Raw genomic sequence first — 14315 nt, 5'->3', positions numbered from 1 at the left:
TTTAGAAGTAATTTCACCAATAAAACACCTATAAATTATCATTTATTAAATAGAATGTAAATATTTATAAATATGAATATGTTTAAATATATAAAATGTGCAATCTAAGCTCAAGCTTTAGGGACACAGTTTAAAACTTAAGAAATACAGGGTTGTTTTTTTTCATTATTCCTCAAGCAAATTACCTAACGTTTAATATACTTTAGTAATTAGTTCAAAATACTTGTTCACTCTTTCAGCCAGGGGTCAAAAAACACTATTCTTGTATGCCCCGAAGAATTTACAGGTAAGGACCAGATCCCCAGGACCAAGCTGAGCTCCCAGGGCTGAGGGGTGGAGCCAAAGGGCAGGATATCCTGGATAATGGTGGCAGACCAACACCAGCCTTGCTGGCTGCTGCGTTTCTTTACTTGCCTACCTGTCAGCTACATCCACACCTACATGCCCTTTATTCTTACTATTCCTAGTATTACAATGTGTATTTTAGTGGAAAGAAATTTTTAACAGCCTAATTATGTTTTTCAGTACTGGTACTTTCATTCAAGGAGGCACAAAGGGAAGAGACATCACAGCTTTATGTAAACTTTTTAAAACAATACCCCACCTAGGATCTGTTTTTCTCCATTAATCCTAAATTTAACTTTGAAAGGACCATTTAGCTATAAAATAAACTGTAGAAAACGTGAATTAATAATGTAAATTAAAATTATAGAGGAAGAAGAAGCTTATACCTATTGAATGCCAAAGTTCCTACACAAATATTGCTAAACCAGAACTTCTTGTCATCAAATGAATAAGAGATGATTTATTATTATCTACTCCTATTAATGATAGATCTTACAGAAGGCAAGTAAAAACATGATTATGAAAAGAACAAACCTCCACTTTGCCACCTTTGGCTTAAGAAATGTCAGACCAAGTCGCTGAACAAGTTTCACTCCCAGCTTGCGAAGAATTGTTTCGTTACTTTCAAAGAGCTTGCAGTTATCAAGACATTCAAGTACAGTAGAAGCTATAATGAATAAATTTCTATATCAATAAATACTGTATATCCAATTTTGTCCGCTATATAATGCATTTGAAACACTTATTAATTTTCAGCAGAAAGCTATGAAACATACACTCAGCTTTTATTACCAACATTATCAATACGTTATGAGAAGAAAAAAAGTTCTGACACGTAAGACATTTACACTGCACTGAAATTAAGTATTTTGTCTCAGTGCCATAGTCCCCCACTAAGACTAACTTGATTTATTAGGGAAAAGTATCCATGAACATTATAAAATAAAACATTTAGGCAACATTTCAACTGAGTCCACATTTTATAGCAGGTATAAACATAACCTACTGGACTCACACTTTCCTTTTTATTGATAAACTTTTTTTTTTTTATTTTTTTAAAAATTTATTAATTTTATTATTTAAAAACATTGGACACAGTACCAGCGAGCTGACAAACCTTTTTGTCTACAATGTTTAAATATATATATATATACATGTATATATGTACATCAAAAATACACTTAAATACACTTAGATTACAAATCGATAAAATACCACAATATTTAAAACAGTGAGCTAGTCTGTAAAACCTAATAGAGACCTTTCTTTTTATCCATCCAAAGATACAATTTGTTCCAAATTCTATAATAGTCTGATTGATCTTTATTCTTTAATTCCAAAGTTAATTTGTCCATTTCAGCGCAATCCCAAATTTTCCTAATAACCTCTTTTTGTCCTGGGATCTCATTCTTTTTCCATTTTTGCGCAAATGATAATCTAGCTGCTGTGATAATATGGATCGTTAAGTATAGCACATCTTTAGGATATTTCTCTTTCGTGATTCCCAACAAGAAAAGTTCTGGACTAAACTCCAGATCTTGATTCAATATTTCTTTCAGCCAAATCCAAATCATTCTCCAAAATTTTTGTGTTTTACTGCAAGACCACCACGTGTGGAAGTATGTTCCTATCTCTTCAGAACACTTCCAACATTTGGGAGATGCTGTTGTGTACATTTTTGCTAAGCGAGCTGGGGGAAGATGCCATCGGTAAAACATTTTAAATAAATTTTCTTTATACGATGAGGCCAGTGTTATCCTTTTATTTCTATCCCAAATTGTTTGCCAAGTATCTAGGTCGATGTTATGTCCTAAATTGTTAGCCCAGGTCAACATGGGGTCTTTCACTTGCTCTTCAAACAGCTTATATCCCAAAAGTAATTTATAAAAATTCCTTATTTGTTTAGAGTCCGGTCCCAATAATATTTTGTCCAATGCTGTTTCAGAGGTATATATCCCCCATTCATTTTTATCCTTCCTAAATCTCGATTGGATTTGTAAGTAGGCCCACCAATCGAGTTTTATACCTTGTAATTCTAGTTCATTCCTAAGTTTCAATTCCCCCTCCTCATTCAGAATATCCTTGTATGAGATTATGTTACCCAAATCAAACAGATTTGGGTAAACTATCGCTTCAAGGGTGGATAGCCAGACCGGAATTTTGGTGTAATTGTGAGATCTAATTTTTTTCCAAGTATTAAGTAGCGCTTGCCTGATCCGATGTCTTTGAAAATGCGAGAAAAGACCTTGTTTCTCCGTCCATAGGAAAGCATGCCAGCCATATTGCAAATCGTGACCCTCTAAAGTTAATAGTCTTCTATTTCTCAAGATTACCCATTCTCTAATCCAGCTCAGGGCCGCGGCATGGTAATATAATTCCCAGTCTGGCAATCCAAAACCCCCATTTTCCTTCGTGTCCTGTAAATATTTCAATTTAATTCTTGGTTTTTTCCCCTGCCAAATAAAACTTAGTGATAATTTATCCAAATTTCGAAAAAATTTAGAGTCAAGTTGAATTGGGATATTCTGAAACAGAAACAGGATTTTAGGCAGAATATTCATCTTAATGACAGCGATTCTTCCCAATAATGAGAGTTTTAGGTTTCCCCATCTTTCCAGATCACCTTTTATTTGGTTCACTACATTATCATAATTATCCTTTTTGAGTGAAGTGCATCTGGCCGTAATGTTAATCCCTAGATATTTTATTTTCTTGACTATTTCTATATCCATGATTCCGGCCAGACTACCTTTTTGTTTATTGGTCATATTTTTAACAATCATCTTGGTCTTATTTCTATTTATTCGCAGTCCGGCAACCTCACCATATTTAGATAATTCTTCCAATAGCTTTGGTCCCGTCTGACATGGATCCTCCATAATAAAAACCAAATCGTCCGCGAAAGCTTGCAATTTAAAGGTTTCCTTTTTAATGGTTAATCCTTTTATCTTTGGGTCATTTCTTATAGTTCTCGTTAATACTTCAAGAGTCAATATAAAGAGCAATGGTGATAGGGGGCAGCCTTGCCGTGTTCCCTTTTGAATTTGAAACTTGCTAGATGCTTCCCCATTAATAATTATTTTTGCTTCCTGATTGTCATAAATTGCCCTAATTATATTTATAAATTTTTCACCCATATTCATAAAGCTAAGCTGTTGGCACAAAAAAGACCATTTAACGTTGTCAAATGCCTTTTGGGCGTCTAAGAAAAGTAATGCCATCTGTTGTTCGCTATGTAATTCATAGTACTCCAATGTATCTAATATAATTCTAATGTTGTGCTTAGTGTGTCTCTTAGTGAGAAAACCATTCTGATCTGCGTGTATGAAATCATTCAGAAATCGTTTCAATCGTTCCGCTATAATTGATGTAAATATCTTGTAGTCCGAGTTAAGAAGTGATATGGGTCTGTAATTTTGGATTAATGTATGGTCCGTGTTATCTTTCGGGATAAGGGTTATGTTTGCCTCTAGCCAAGATTTAGGCGTCCTTGCGCCTTCTAATACTGCGTTAAATACCTCCACTAGGGGTTGAGCTAGGATATTTTGTAATTCTTTATAAATTTCTGATGGAAGACCGTCGGGTCCCGATGCTTTATTATTCTTTTGTGCATTAATAGCTTTTATCACCTCAGATAGTCGAATTTCCTCATTTAACATATTTCTGGTATCTTCTGTGACCTTGGGTAGTTTGGCTCTTTGAAAATATTCCTCCATTTTCTCCACACTTGCCTGACTATCTTCTTTGTATAAACGTTCATAAAATTCCTGGGCTATAATTTTTTTTTTTTCCTCCTGGTGGAATATTCTCCCTTCCTCATCTCGTAATTCGTGAATCCAGTTTTTCCCCTTTTGTTTTCCCAATTTATATGCTAGCCACCGGCCCGGTTTATTTGCATTTTCAAAAAAATTTTGTTTCGTGTTTCTCAATTGTTGGGCTAATTTCTCTTTGTCTAGAATGTTAAGTTTGTGTTTAATCAGATCCATAGATTGCTTGATATTCTCTTTTTGTGGATCTTGTTGGAGTATAACTTCTAAGCTCTTATATTCCTCTTCTAATCTTTCCCGTTGTTGTCTTTTCCCCTTATTTTTATATACCATATATGCCCTCGCTACCCCTCTCATCATTGCCTTAGCTGTATCCCAATTGTTTTGTACTGAGGTGTCTATAGCTTTATTTTCCTTAAAGAAAAAACTTAGTTCTCTCTCCATCTTAGATTTGAATTCGTCTTCTTTTAAAATTGCTCTTTGGAGCGTCCATCTGGGTATTTTTTTGGAGCCTTTCCAGATAAGTTTAATAGGATTGTGATCTGCCCAAGTACCTGTCGCTATATGTACCTCGTCTATTTCTGAACTAATTTCTTTCGTCATCCATACCATGTCTATTCTAGACCATGAGCTATGTCGGTTGGAGTAATATGTATATTGTCTAGCCTTACGATTTCTTTCCCTCCAGACATCTTGGATATTTAGTTCCTCCGCCAAGTTGAGAAAAGATCTCGGTAGAGTTCTTCTCTTCTTTTTCCTAAGCGTCTTTCCCATATAATCCAAATTTGTATCTAGGATAGCATTAAAATCTCCTATTAAACAAATCTCCTCATAATCAATGCTACATATCTTATTGTGAAGTGTTTTGAAAAATTGTTCTTGGTTATGGTTTGGGGCATATATCTCTACCATCATGACCTTCCTGTGATTTATTATAACCTCAACTATCAGTATTCTACCCTCTTTATCGTTATAAATTTGTTTTGCAGTCAATTTTGGGTTTACATATAGTGCCACTCCTCTCTTTTTCTTGTGTCGGTCTAAGGAAACGAATAGGTTCCCTATTCTTGGTTGTACTAACAAATATTTTTGTTGTTCCTTTATATGGACTTCTTGTATTGCCACGATATCCAATTGTTGGTGAATAAGCCTATTAAAAAATTTCCGCCTTTTCACTGGCGAATTCAATCCATTAATATTCACAGACATAATACTACACTCACCTCCCTTCATCTTACTTATTTTTGGTTTTTGTGGATCTCGTGATTCGGGGCTCTCTCTCTTCCTTGTCTCTAGTTCCATGTTTCTCTGTTAACTCACCGGATTTGTTCCTTCTATCCTCTGTAGCTAAGATCTTCCCATCCATTGCCACACGTATTGTATCTCTTTCTCTTACCTCCCTTCCATCTTGATCTTCTAAATCTGCTTCCTCTTGGCTATGGAAGTGACGTTTATAGAAATCTTCTGCCTTCTCTATCGTGTCCAGTCTATGCCTTCTATCCTGCCACGTAACTAGAATACCCTCTGGAGTTAGCCATCTAAAGTTTACATTTTCTCTTATTAATTTAGATGTTAAAAATTGATAGCCGCGTCTCAGATCCCTCATCCTTTTAGGTATCTGTTTAAGGATGGTGATTGGTTGGCCCCGAAATTCTAATGGTTCCTCTCTAGATCTATGCAGAAGCTCATCCCGAATTGATTTTTTAACTAACCTTACATGTACTTCTTTTGGGAGGTTGTGCCTTCTCGCATAATTAGTTTGGACCCTGTATGTTTCATCAATTTCCGCCAGCATTTCCTCCTTCCCTACACCGAGTGCCTTTGCCATCAGTTCTGCCATCATGACCAACAGATCTTCCCCTCTTTTTTCTTGAACGTTTTGGAAGCGTAGATAATGAGCAGCCTTTTCTGCTTCCAGAAAAATAACTGTTGTTTCTAACTCCTTATTAGCCTGATAAACTTATGACTATAATCTAACATTATAGTGCACTTCAGGATGTCCACAGCTTGGGGTCACACCAGTGAGCTCAAAAGATTTCCTGCCTACCTTATTTTTTTTATTAACTATTAACCTTTCAAAAAGAGGAAGTCAGCATACTGACAATGAAGTGTCAGTCTTCTTTTAGGCTGCCTTTGATCCTCAAATAGATGCTATCAAAGCGAGACAAGCTATTATGTACAATATTTCTGAAGTGTTCCCCCTACATACAAACAAAGTTAAAAGTTAAAAGAATAGGAGAAAATGCATCCTACCCCCCACCCCACCCTCCAAAAATCTGGTAAATGGATGCATTCCAATTGATTATATTGCTCAGCTATTTTGTTAATGAGCATCCCACAAGTCCATCTGCAGCAGCATTCGGAATATGTGCATAAAAGATTTGGGAATGCTTGCCTAACTGTATAGTGTGTGTGTGTGAAAGAGAGAGAGAGAGAGAGAGAGAGAGAGAGAGAGAGAGAGAGAGAGAGAGAGAGAGAGAGAGAGAGATACAAATTACTTACTCTAGGAAAACACCTTAGGTTTCAGACTATGTTTCACTCTAAAAACTATATATATTATAAACTGAGGGGAAAAAGGAAAAAATAATAATTATTTTTATATCTGAATAGTCCTCTAGTAAAGGACCTGGTATTCTTAAGAGTAATAAGTTCCTTTGTAAATTCCAATATAAATTGATCGGTACTGCTGAGCTCTGTTCAAGTCACTCATTCCTATTGAAAGGGGCACCACAATCCCCTTCCATTTAACTGTATCCATCCCAAAGTCAATCTCCAGCCATGGATGCAGGCAAGATTTTTTTAATATATTTTTATGTCTTCAATAAATAAATAAATAAGTCACTATACTTATAAAACAGAAAACTGTTGAGATACAAGAGCACTTGGCAGGATTTTATCCATAGCTGTCTTTCTATCAGACTGAATTGTCAAATTTGATCTTCAAATGAGTAGTAGTAGTAGTAGTGGTGGTGGTGGTGGTGGTGGTGGTAGTAGTAGTAATAATAATGATGATGATGATGATGTTGGAAGGGACCTTGGTGGCACCCTTGCACAAGACACCTCTACCAAATATTAGTTAACTCCTTTTGCATTATCCAAGATGTTCTACCTTCCACAGAAGGTTTTGAAGATAGTGAGGGAAGGAGGAAACAAGAAATCTCCCTTGCACAAGATTATTTCTAGCTGTTGTTCTCAGGATCCCACTCACTGATTTTAAACAAGAGAGTAAAGAGAAGTGAAAAATCTTCACACTACAACTACCAGAAATTTGTATCATGCTCATGTTTTGCTCTTGTATGTGTGAACGCTGCTAACATCGAATGTTATTGCTTGACATGAGATGAAGAAGTATCTATTTCATATGTTATGGTACCATGAAGAGTCTTACCATATGGTAAACAATCTTCCCTTTTGCCATGTTTGAAAAGTTGTGCCTAAGAAAAAGAAAAATATATTACTGAACAATTGAAATACAAATATTAACTAAAATTTTGAAATATTAGTATTCAGAAGTAATATTCCAAGATGTTCTCTGGCATACTGTATTAATTATATATTATTTTTTTACCAGAATACATAACTTTAACATGTGTGTATGATCACATTAAAGCTAAATAAAGGGCCAGGCTGATATTTAAAGTTGGTTACATCAACCAAGAGTAGTTATACTCTCAAATGCATACACTTGCACAATACAGAACCAAAGGTTTCTTTGCTTAAAGCTTAAAACTTGAGAGACAGAGCAATGTAATAATGTGCAGTGTACTGGATGTGATTATAGACTAAAATCAGGAACATCCACTGAAATAGTAAAATAAAATGTAAGATGATAAAATGTAGATGACTGTTGTAATGGAATGCAACTAAAGAGTTAACAGAACACATCCTTATAGGAAGATTAGAAAACAAAGAGTGGGACAAAAGTAGTTGATGGAGGGGAAGAGAAGGGAGGAGAGGAAAGGAGAGGGGGAGGGGAAGAGGAAGGGAGGGGAAGGGAGAGGAGAGGAGAATCAGCTTGCAGGGAAGGGTAGAGCAGAATAGGAATCAAATCATTGGTGCTCATTAAATTGGAACTAACTCTCTGTAAATAAACATGAAACCAAGAGAAACACTTTGCAAACTGCATTAACAATCTTCCTAGCTTGTTTATTATTGGCTTATCTCTTCCTCAATAAACTGTAAATCCACCATAGCTGAAACTGAATATTTATTCACATATTATTATCTAGTTTAATGTCTCCCTTAGTATATATTTTAGAATTCTACTGGTTTTGCATGATTTTGCAAAAAGAAGGTAAACAGATACAAAGTTGGGCATAACTAATGTTCAACAGCGGTTATCAGTGAAGCTACTCTAGTATGCGAGAACAAGAAGTCCCTATGTTCTAATTCATAAAATAAAGAGTAGAATACATTATAGAAAGCCATTCAAAATGGAATGCAAGCTATTTTGCGATAGGATACAAAGATTCCAAGAAAACAATGAATGGATCTTAACATTCTATACCTTCTTCACAGACTTGGTAGACTTTGATCTTTTGCACATCCATCCACCATCACTAGATGTTGGCATTGTGTATGTGGATGGGCCTCTCAGCCTGCATCATAATTACAGTGCTTGCTCTGTTATGGGGTTAAGGAGGGACTGTATGGAACTTTTAGGTGTGGTATTTGGACTGCCAAGTACCTTGAGGCAAGTGGGTTAGGGATGATTTGAGTTCCTGGTGAACTGGGATGTGTTGTAGAATTGTCAGGAGAGAAGATGGATATGCTTGCAAGGTCTGGAAAGGAAACATATTTGAGAGGGTTGGGGTGGTGGAGCTGACGGGAAAAGTAGGGCCTTCTCTACCTTATCTCCCTCTCGTGGGCTCAGGGAGATACAGCAGAAATCTGAAGGTACCTCACATGGGGACACTGGGCTGAGTGCTTGAAAGAGATCCCACTATCTGCACCTCAGTTTCTATCCTCAGTGCCTGGCAACTGGATCCTTGGTGGTCCTGGACTTCAGCTGTTCCTTACAAATGCCAGGTTTGTGTATAATAAGGCTAATTTCATCTAGGATGATATCCTGGAGGAGGGAGCCAAGCTGGTATGTCTTATCAAGATCTGACTGGGTCAGTGGGTGGGGTTGTCCCCACTTGGAAATGTGCCCACCCACCTTTTAGGTTCTGCACTATCCAAGAGCAGAGGGAGGGGAAGAAGTATAGCCGTTGTCAAGAACCCTGCTGGCTTCTTTATTGAAGTTCTGGGGAAATTGGCATAGAGAATTGCCACTAGTGATTACATGATCACCGTACATTAGTTGTAAGTGTAAGTGCCCAGATCATAATCCCATGACAGTGGGGATGCTGCAGTAGCTGTAACTTTAGGCATGGGACATAAGTCTCAGCACCATTGTAACTTTGAACAGTTGCTGAATAAATAATGGTCATAAGTTGAGTACTACCTGTAATGTTCTTCTTAACTGCTTAATTTTGTCAGCCTGAAGGATGACTAAGGATTTGTAGTACTCTTCTTCCTCTAAACTCTTGATGTTATTTCCATAGGGCATCTCGATTCCCTCAGTTTTCACTATTTTTACCCCATTAATTATAATGAGGACACATTTATCCACTCTAAACTTCATTGCAACAGCTTGGCTATATATTTGTACAGTGTTGTCAGATATTTTTCCATACAGCTTCAGATAATCTATTTAAAAGAGGTGGGATAGCCTGGCACAGGTAGTCTGGCATATGTTTCTGATGTCTGATAGCCATGTCTGTCTTGTTCAGTACTGCTGACAGAGGAATCAATGTAATGACTAAGAGTAGTGGTAATACTGAGTTTCCTTGAAAGATTCCCATCTTGAAGTTAACCTCTCCCAGTCTATTACCAATGATTAGCAATTTTCCATTGCGTCATTGATCTTTGCACAAAGCTTTTGGTTTTTCTATTGATTCCTATTATTTGTAGGCACTTGATTAACCAATCATGTGGCAGGGAGCAGAATGCCTTCATGTCATCAATCTAAGGCACATTCAAATTGATCTTCCTTCTCTTGCAGTTTTACAGAATCATCGTGTCAATTAGGATCTGATCTTTTGTTCCTCTGCTGTTCGGGCAGTTTCCTTTCTGCTCAAATGGAAACAGCTTGTTTTCAACTAGATGCCGTTGGACTGCATCAACTACCATACCAGTTAGCAATTTGAAAAGTTTGGTAAACAGGTAATTAGCTGGTATTTGCCTCATGCCACTCCTTTTGGTGGATCTTCCATTATCAGGTAGGTTTTGCCAGTTGTTAGCCAATCTTAAATTTCACCTCCTTGTAGTATGATGTTACACTGCTAGGCAATGAATGGACGCAGACCAATCAGATGTTTCAACTAAAAAGCACGCAGTTCTTATTCACATGGTGCTGACCAATTCTTTAACTTACTTGTCCTTTTCCCACCTTTTCTGCTGTTGATTGCTTCTTTCATTTTAGCTTCTTTTTTATTCTTATCCATCTCCTTTATCCAATTTGCATTTTTGTTGTATTTCTTTGGTTTAACCCATAGCTGCCCCCAGAACTGCATTGTTTCTTTGTCATTGATGGATTGGTAGAAATGTTTCTGATTCAGCTGAAATTGGAAGTTCAGCCTATGCTGTTTCTTGTTTTATATTTTCCACTGCTTCCTTGATCTTTTTTCTTCTCTCTAGGTGACATTTTTTGATTGGGTATTCTTGATCTTCTTGTTCTTCAGCTTCTTTTATTTATCTCTTCTAACTAGGTTGCATCTGATCTTAACATGCTGATCTTATTTCCCAACCTGATCCTCCATTTTGGCAATTCACTTGATTGGGATTTTTTTAAAACAAATTGTTGGTCTTGCTTCCAAGACCTTAAATAATAACTGTAGCTGTGCTGTACATCAGTTGGCTTATTTCTTGCAGCAAACTAGTTCTTATATTTGATAAACTACAGTATTGGTATCTCTTAAAATGTGCTATTTTTTGTAACAAGCTTCAGTGCAGGCAGCCTTATTTTGTTGTTTTTGTGCTGTTCTAGATGCTCAGTTATTCTTTGTTTCAGATCTTCTTGTTCTTTTAGTTAGAGGGCTCTGTCCTTTCTGAGGAACAGGCAAAAGAGAGACTGCCTAGTTTGGAAATGAAAATAGTTCAGAAATGATGCTGATTTCTATACTACCAATTCCACCTAGATCAGGCATGTCAAACTCGCGACATCACGTGACATCGCGCGATGTATCGTGACTTTTCGGCCCGCGGGCCGGCGGTTTGACATGCCCGACCTAGATTGTCTCTGTTGTTTGAAATTCCTCTGGAAAGACTTTGATTTCTTTGCCCTGGTTAAATCTTTGAACTTTTTCCAATTCTACTTTGGTACATACTTTATTTCATATTATAAATCAATGCTGATCTTCTAGCCTTTCTTCTGATTCAGGATGTTGTTCTTTCCAGAACTGGTGCATTCTTTTCAGATATTCTCTTCTCATTGGACTTGATTTATAATAGCAAATCATTATTTCTTTGCTTTTAGTTTTTATATATTTGCAACGGGTAAGCAACTTTTCTTTCAGTAATCCTGCAAGCTGCTTACCCTCTTTGTTTAGCCAACAGTCCTGAGTCCTATAGCTCACATGTCCAGGAATTCCAACACCTTATTGGTCCTTATTGATCTAGGCAACAGCGAATCCAGTATAGGTTCTGTAAGTTACATCTCACCATTTTGTTTATGGCAGAGATGTTCTTCATTTGGTTCCTCTGACAAGACCTGTCAAGTATGGATGAATCATTGGCATAGATCTCATCTTCTTCAGAGCACACAGCCCCACAACCACATCAAGGTAATGCCTCAATGGGGGATTATATTATAATTCCTTAGATTTTATTTTGTACTCCTAAGGGACAAGATGCAATCTGAATTCATAACATATTGTACTATTTAAGTTACTTAACAATCTTACCTTATTTTATCTAGTTAAACTATAATTAAATGTAAATCTCATGACTCTGCTATGAAACACAATAACTGATGTCCACCCAAACTTGCACATTTGTAGTTACACCCAAGAATCTTGCACAATATACATCAACTCAAAATAATTATGGCTACTATTTGCAACCCTGCACTGGTGCAATTTAACATGTGCTTAACCAAATCCAAGGAGGACACAGAGCAACCTAAAACCAGCTTCAGAATCTCTGTATTTTAAAAAAAACCTTATTGATTTATCATCCTTGAAATTATTTCCTAGAGATGTCTTTTGAAATAAAAGCCATCATATATATATATATATATATATATATATATATATATATATATATATATATATATATATATATATATATATATATATATATATATATATACAGTATATATATATATATATATATATATATATATATATATATATATATATATATATATATAATAGATTGAAGATGTCTCAACAAGTACTTTGAAAAAAAGTTGAATGTTTTGCAGATATATATATTGCCTTCCTATAGATTTGCTATCTGTAAATATGGCATTCATTGGGTGAATTAAACCATTACGCAAAAACAAAGTTTAATAGGGCCACACAATACATACTTTTTCTAATAATTTTTCATTTAACTCAGTGAAAATATTTAAAATAGGGCTTGAAATAATTACATGTTTTGAATTGTCTAAACATTCATCCAGACACTAAACTAAATACTTTATCTTAACCCTGTGTTTCATCACTCTAATAGTAAGAAACACTTTCAGATAAATATGGCCAGGAGTTAAAGTTAAAGGAGCATAGCCCAACCCCAAAAATATTTCCACATACCGTATATACTTGAGTATAAGCCGAATTTTTCAGCCCACTTTTTGGGCTGAAAAAATCCACTTCGGCTTATACTCCAGTCAACAAAAAAAAAAGAACTTACCGAGGACTTGCGCGCGGCCGAGCTACTTTGCCTGACGCTGCTGGGGTCGCCCGGGCGCCTCTGCTCGCCCTCAGCAGCACCTGGCCCGGAATCACATGCGAAACAAGCCCGGCAGAGGAGCCGGAGCGGCGAGCAGAGGCGCCCGGCCCAGATCCTGCAAGGCCCGGCCGAGACGCGCCCCCAGCAGCGGAGCTGCTCCGGCTCCTCTGCCGGGCTTGTTTTGCATGTGAGCTACTTTGCCTGACGCTGAGAAGACCCGCTTGGGCACTCGGGTTGGTGTCAGTCTCCGCAGGCCCTTCTCGTTTCCAGGAACGTCAAGCGCGCTTGGCTCCCCACCCCCACGGCAGGGCAGGGCAGGGCAGAGCAGAGACTTGCTCGCCCTTCTGACGGCCCTGAAGAGAAACGAAGGGCTTGCAAACTCCCCGCGAGAAGCTGGGCGAAGCGCGCGGCTGGGCGAGTGTGTGCCTGCGCGCGTATTTACGAAAGAAACGCTCCGAGAGTTCTTCTTTCTCCGCCCCCTTGGGGGGAACTCTAGCGACTGCTGTAGCCGCGCTTCTCTTCTCGGCTCCGAAAATAGGGATTTCTACTCTCTCTCTCTCTCTCTCTCTCCCCTCCCCACCCCGCATTCTCCTGCCTCTTCAATTGCGACAATAAAAGGGCGAAGGGTGCGCTGGTTTCTTCCTCCTTCCTCCCCCCCTCCCCTCCCCTCCCCGATTGTCAGGTGAGGCAGCTGGAGGTCTGGCCGGGAGATTGTAGCCGTTTTGAAACGCCGCGTCTTGAAACGCCCGATCAGCTGATTTTCGGGTGGAAGAGCCGCGGCTTGAATCTGTTTGCATCTGCCTGAATTAGACCGAAACGGCCTGAATTTGACCAGAGTTGCTTTGTAATGGCTGGAGGAACTGCAGAGGAGGTCTTGCCGGGAGATTGTGGCCGTTTTGAAACGCCGCGGCTTGAAACGCCCGATCAGCTGATTTTCGGGGCGGAAAGAGCCACTGCTTGAATCTGCTTGTATTTGTTTGAACTTAACCAGAAACGGCTCGTAATGGCTGGAGGAACTGCGGAGGGAGTGAATGCTCCAGCCTGGAATATTTGGAAAGGCTGGGGGAACCGGATGAACTGCAGCTTAAGCGACTGTTGCCGGAGGAGCCATGGCTTGAAACGCCCCAGTTTTGGGGCAGCGTTTGCTTGTTCCCTCCCTCCCTCCCTCCCTCCCTCCCCTCTAAATCCTTCCTTCCTTCCTTCCTTCCTTCCTTCCTTCCTTCCTCCCTCCCTCCCCTTTCCCTCCTCTCTAAATCCTTCCTTCCT

General features: G+C 38.2%; 1 protein-coding gene across 2 annotated transcripts in view; it reads right to left on the bottom strand.

The window, feature by feature from the left end:
• Positions 1-14315, bottom strand: part of TBCD (tubulin folding cofactor D) — a 176856-nt gene that overhangs the window by 121087 nt on the left and 41454 nt on the right. For both annotated transcript variants that reach the window (XM_081320970.1, XM_081320971.1), the window contains exons 9-10: positions 7501-7546; positions 880-1012 (exon numbers count right to left, since the gene is read on the bottom strand). In XM_081320970.1, the coding sequence (XP_081177096.1) occupies positions 880-1012; positions 7501-7546 (179 nt within the window). The remainder of the gene's footprint in view (positions 1-879; positions 1013-7500; positions 7547-14315) is intronic.

Source organism: Vipera berus (genome assembly GCF_964194415.1).
Source record: "Vipera berus genome assembly, chromosome: 2".
In the NCBI taxonomy this organism is placed as follows: Eukaryota; Metazoa; Chordata; class Lepidosauria; order Squamata; family Viperidae; genus Vipera; species Vipera berus.
Note: the sequence above shows the minus strand (reverse complement) of the source record. Positions and strands in the feature narration are given on the sequence as shown.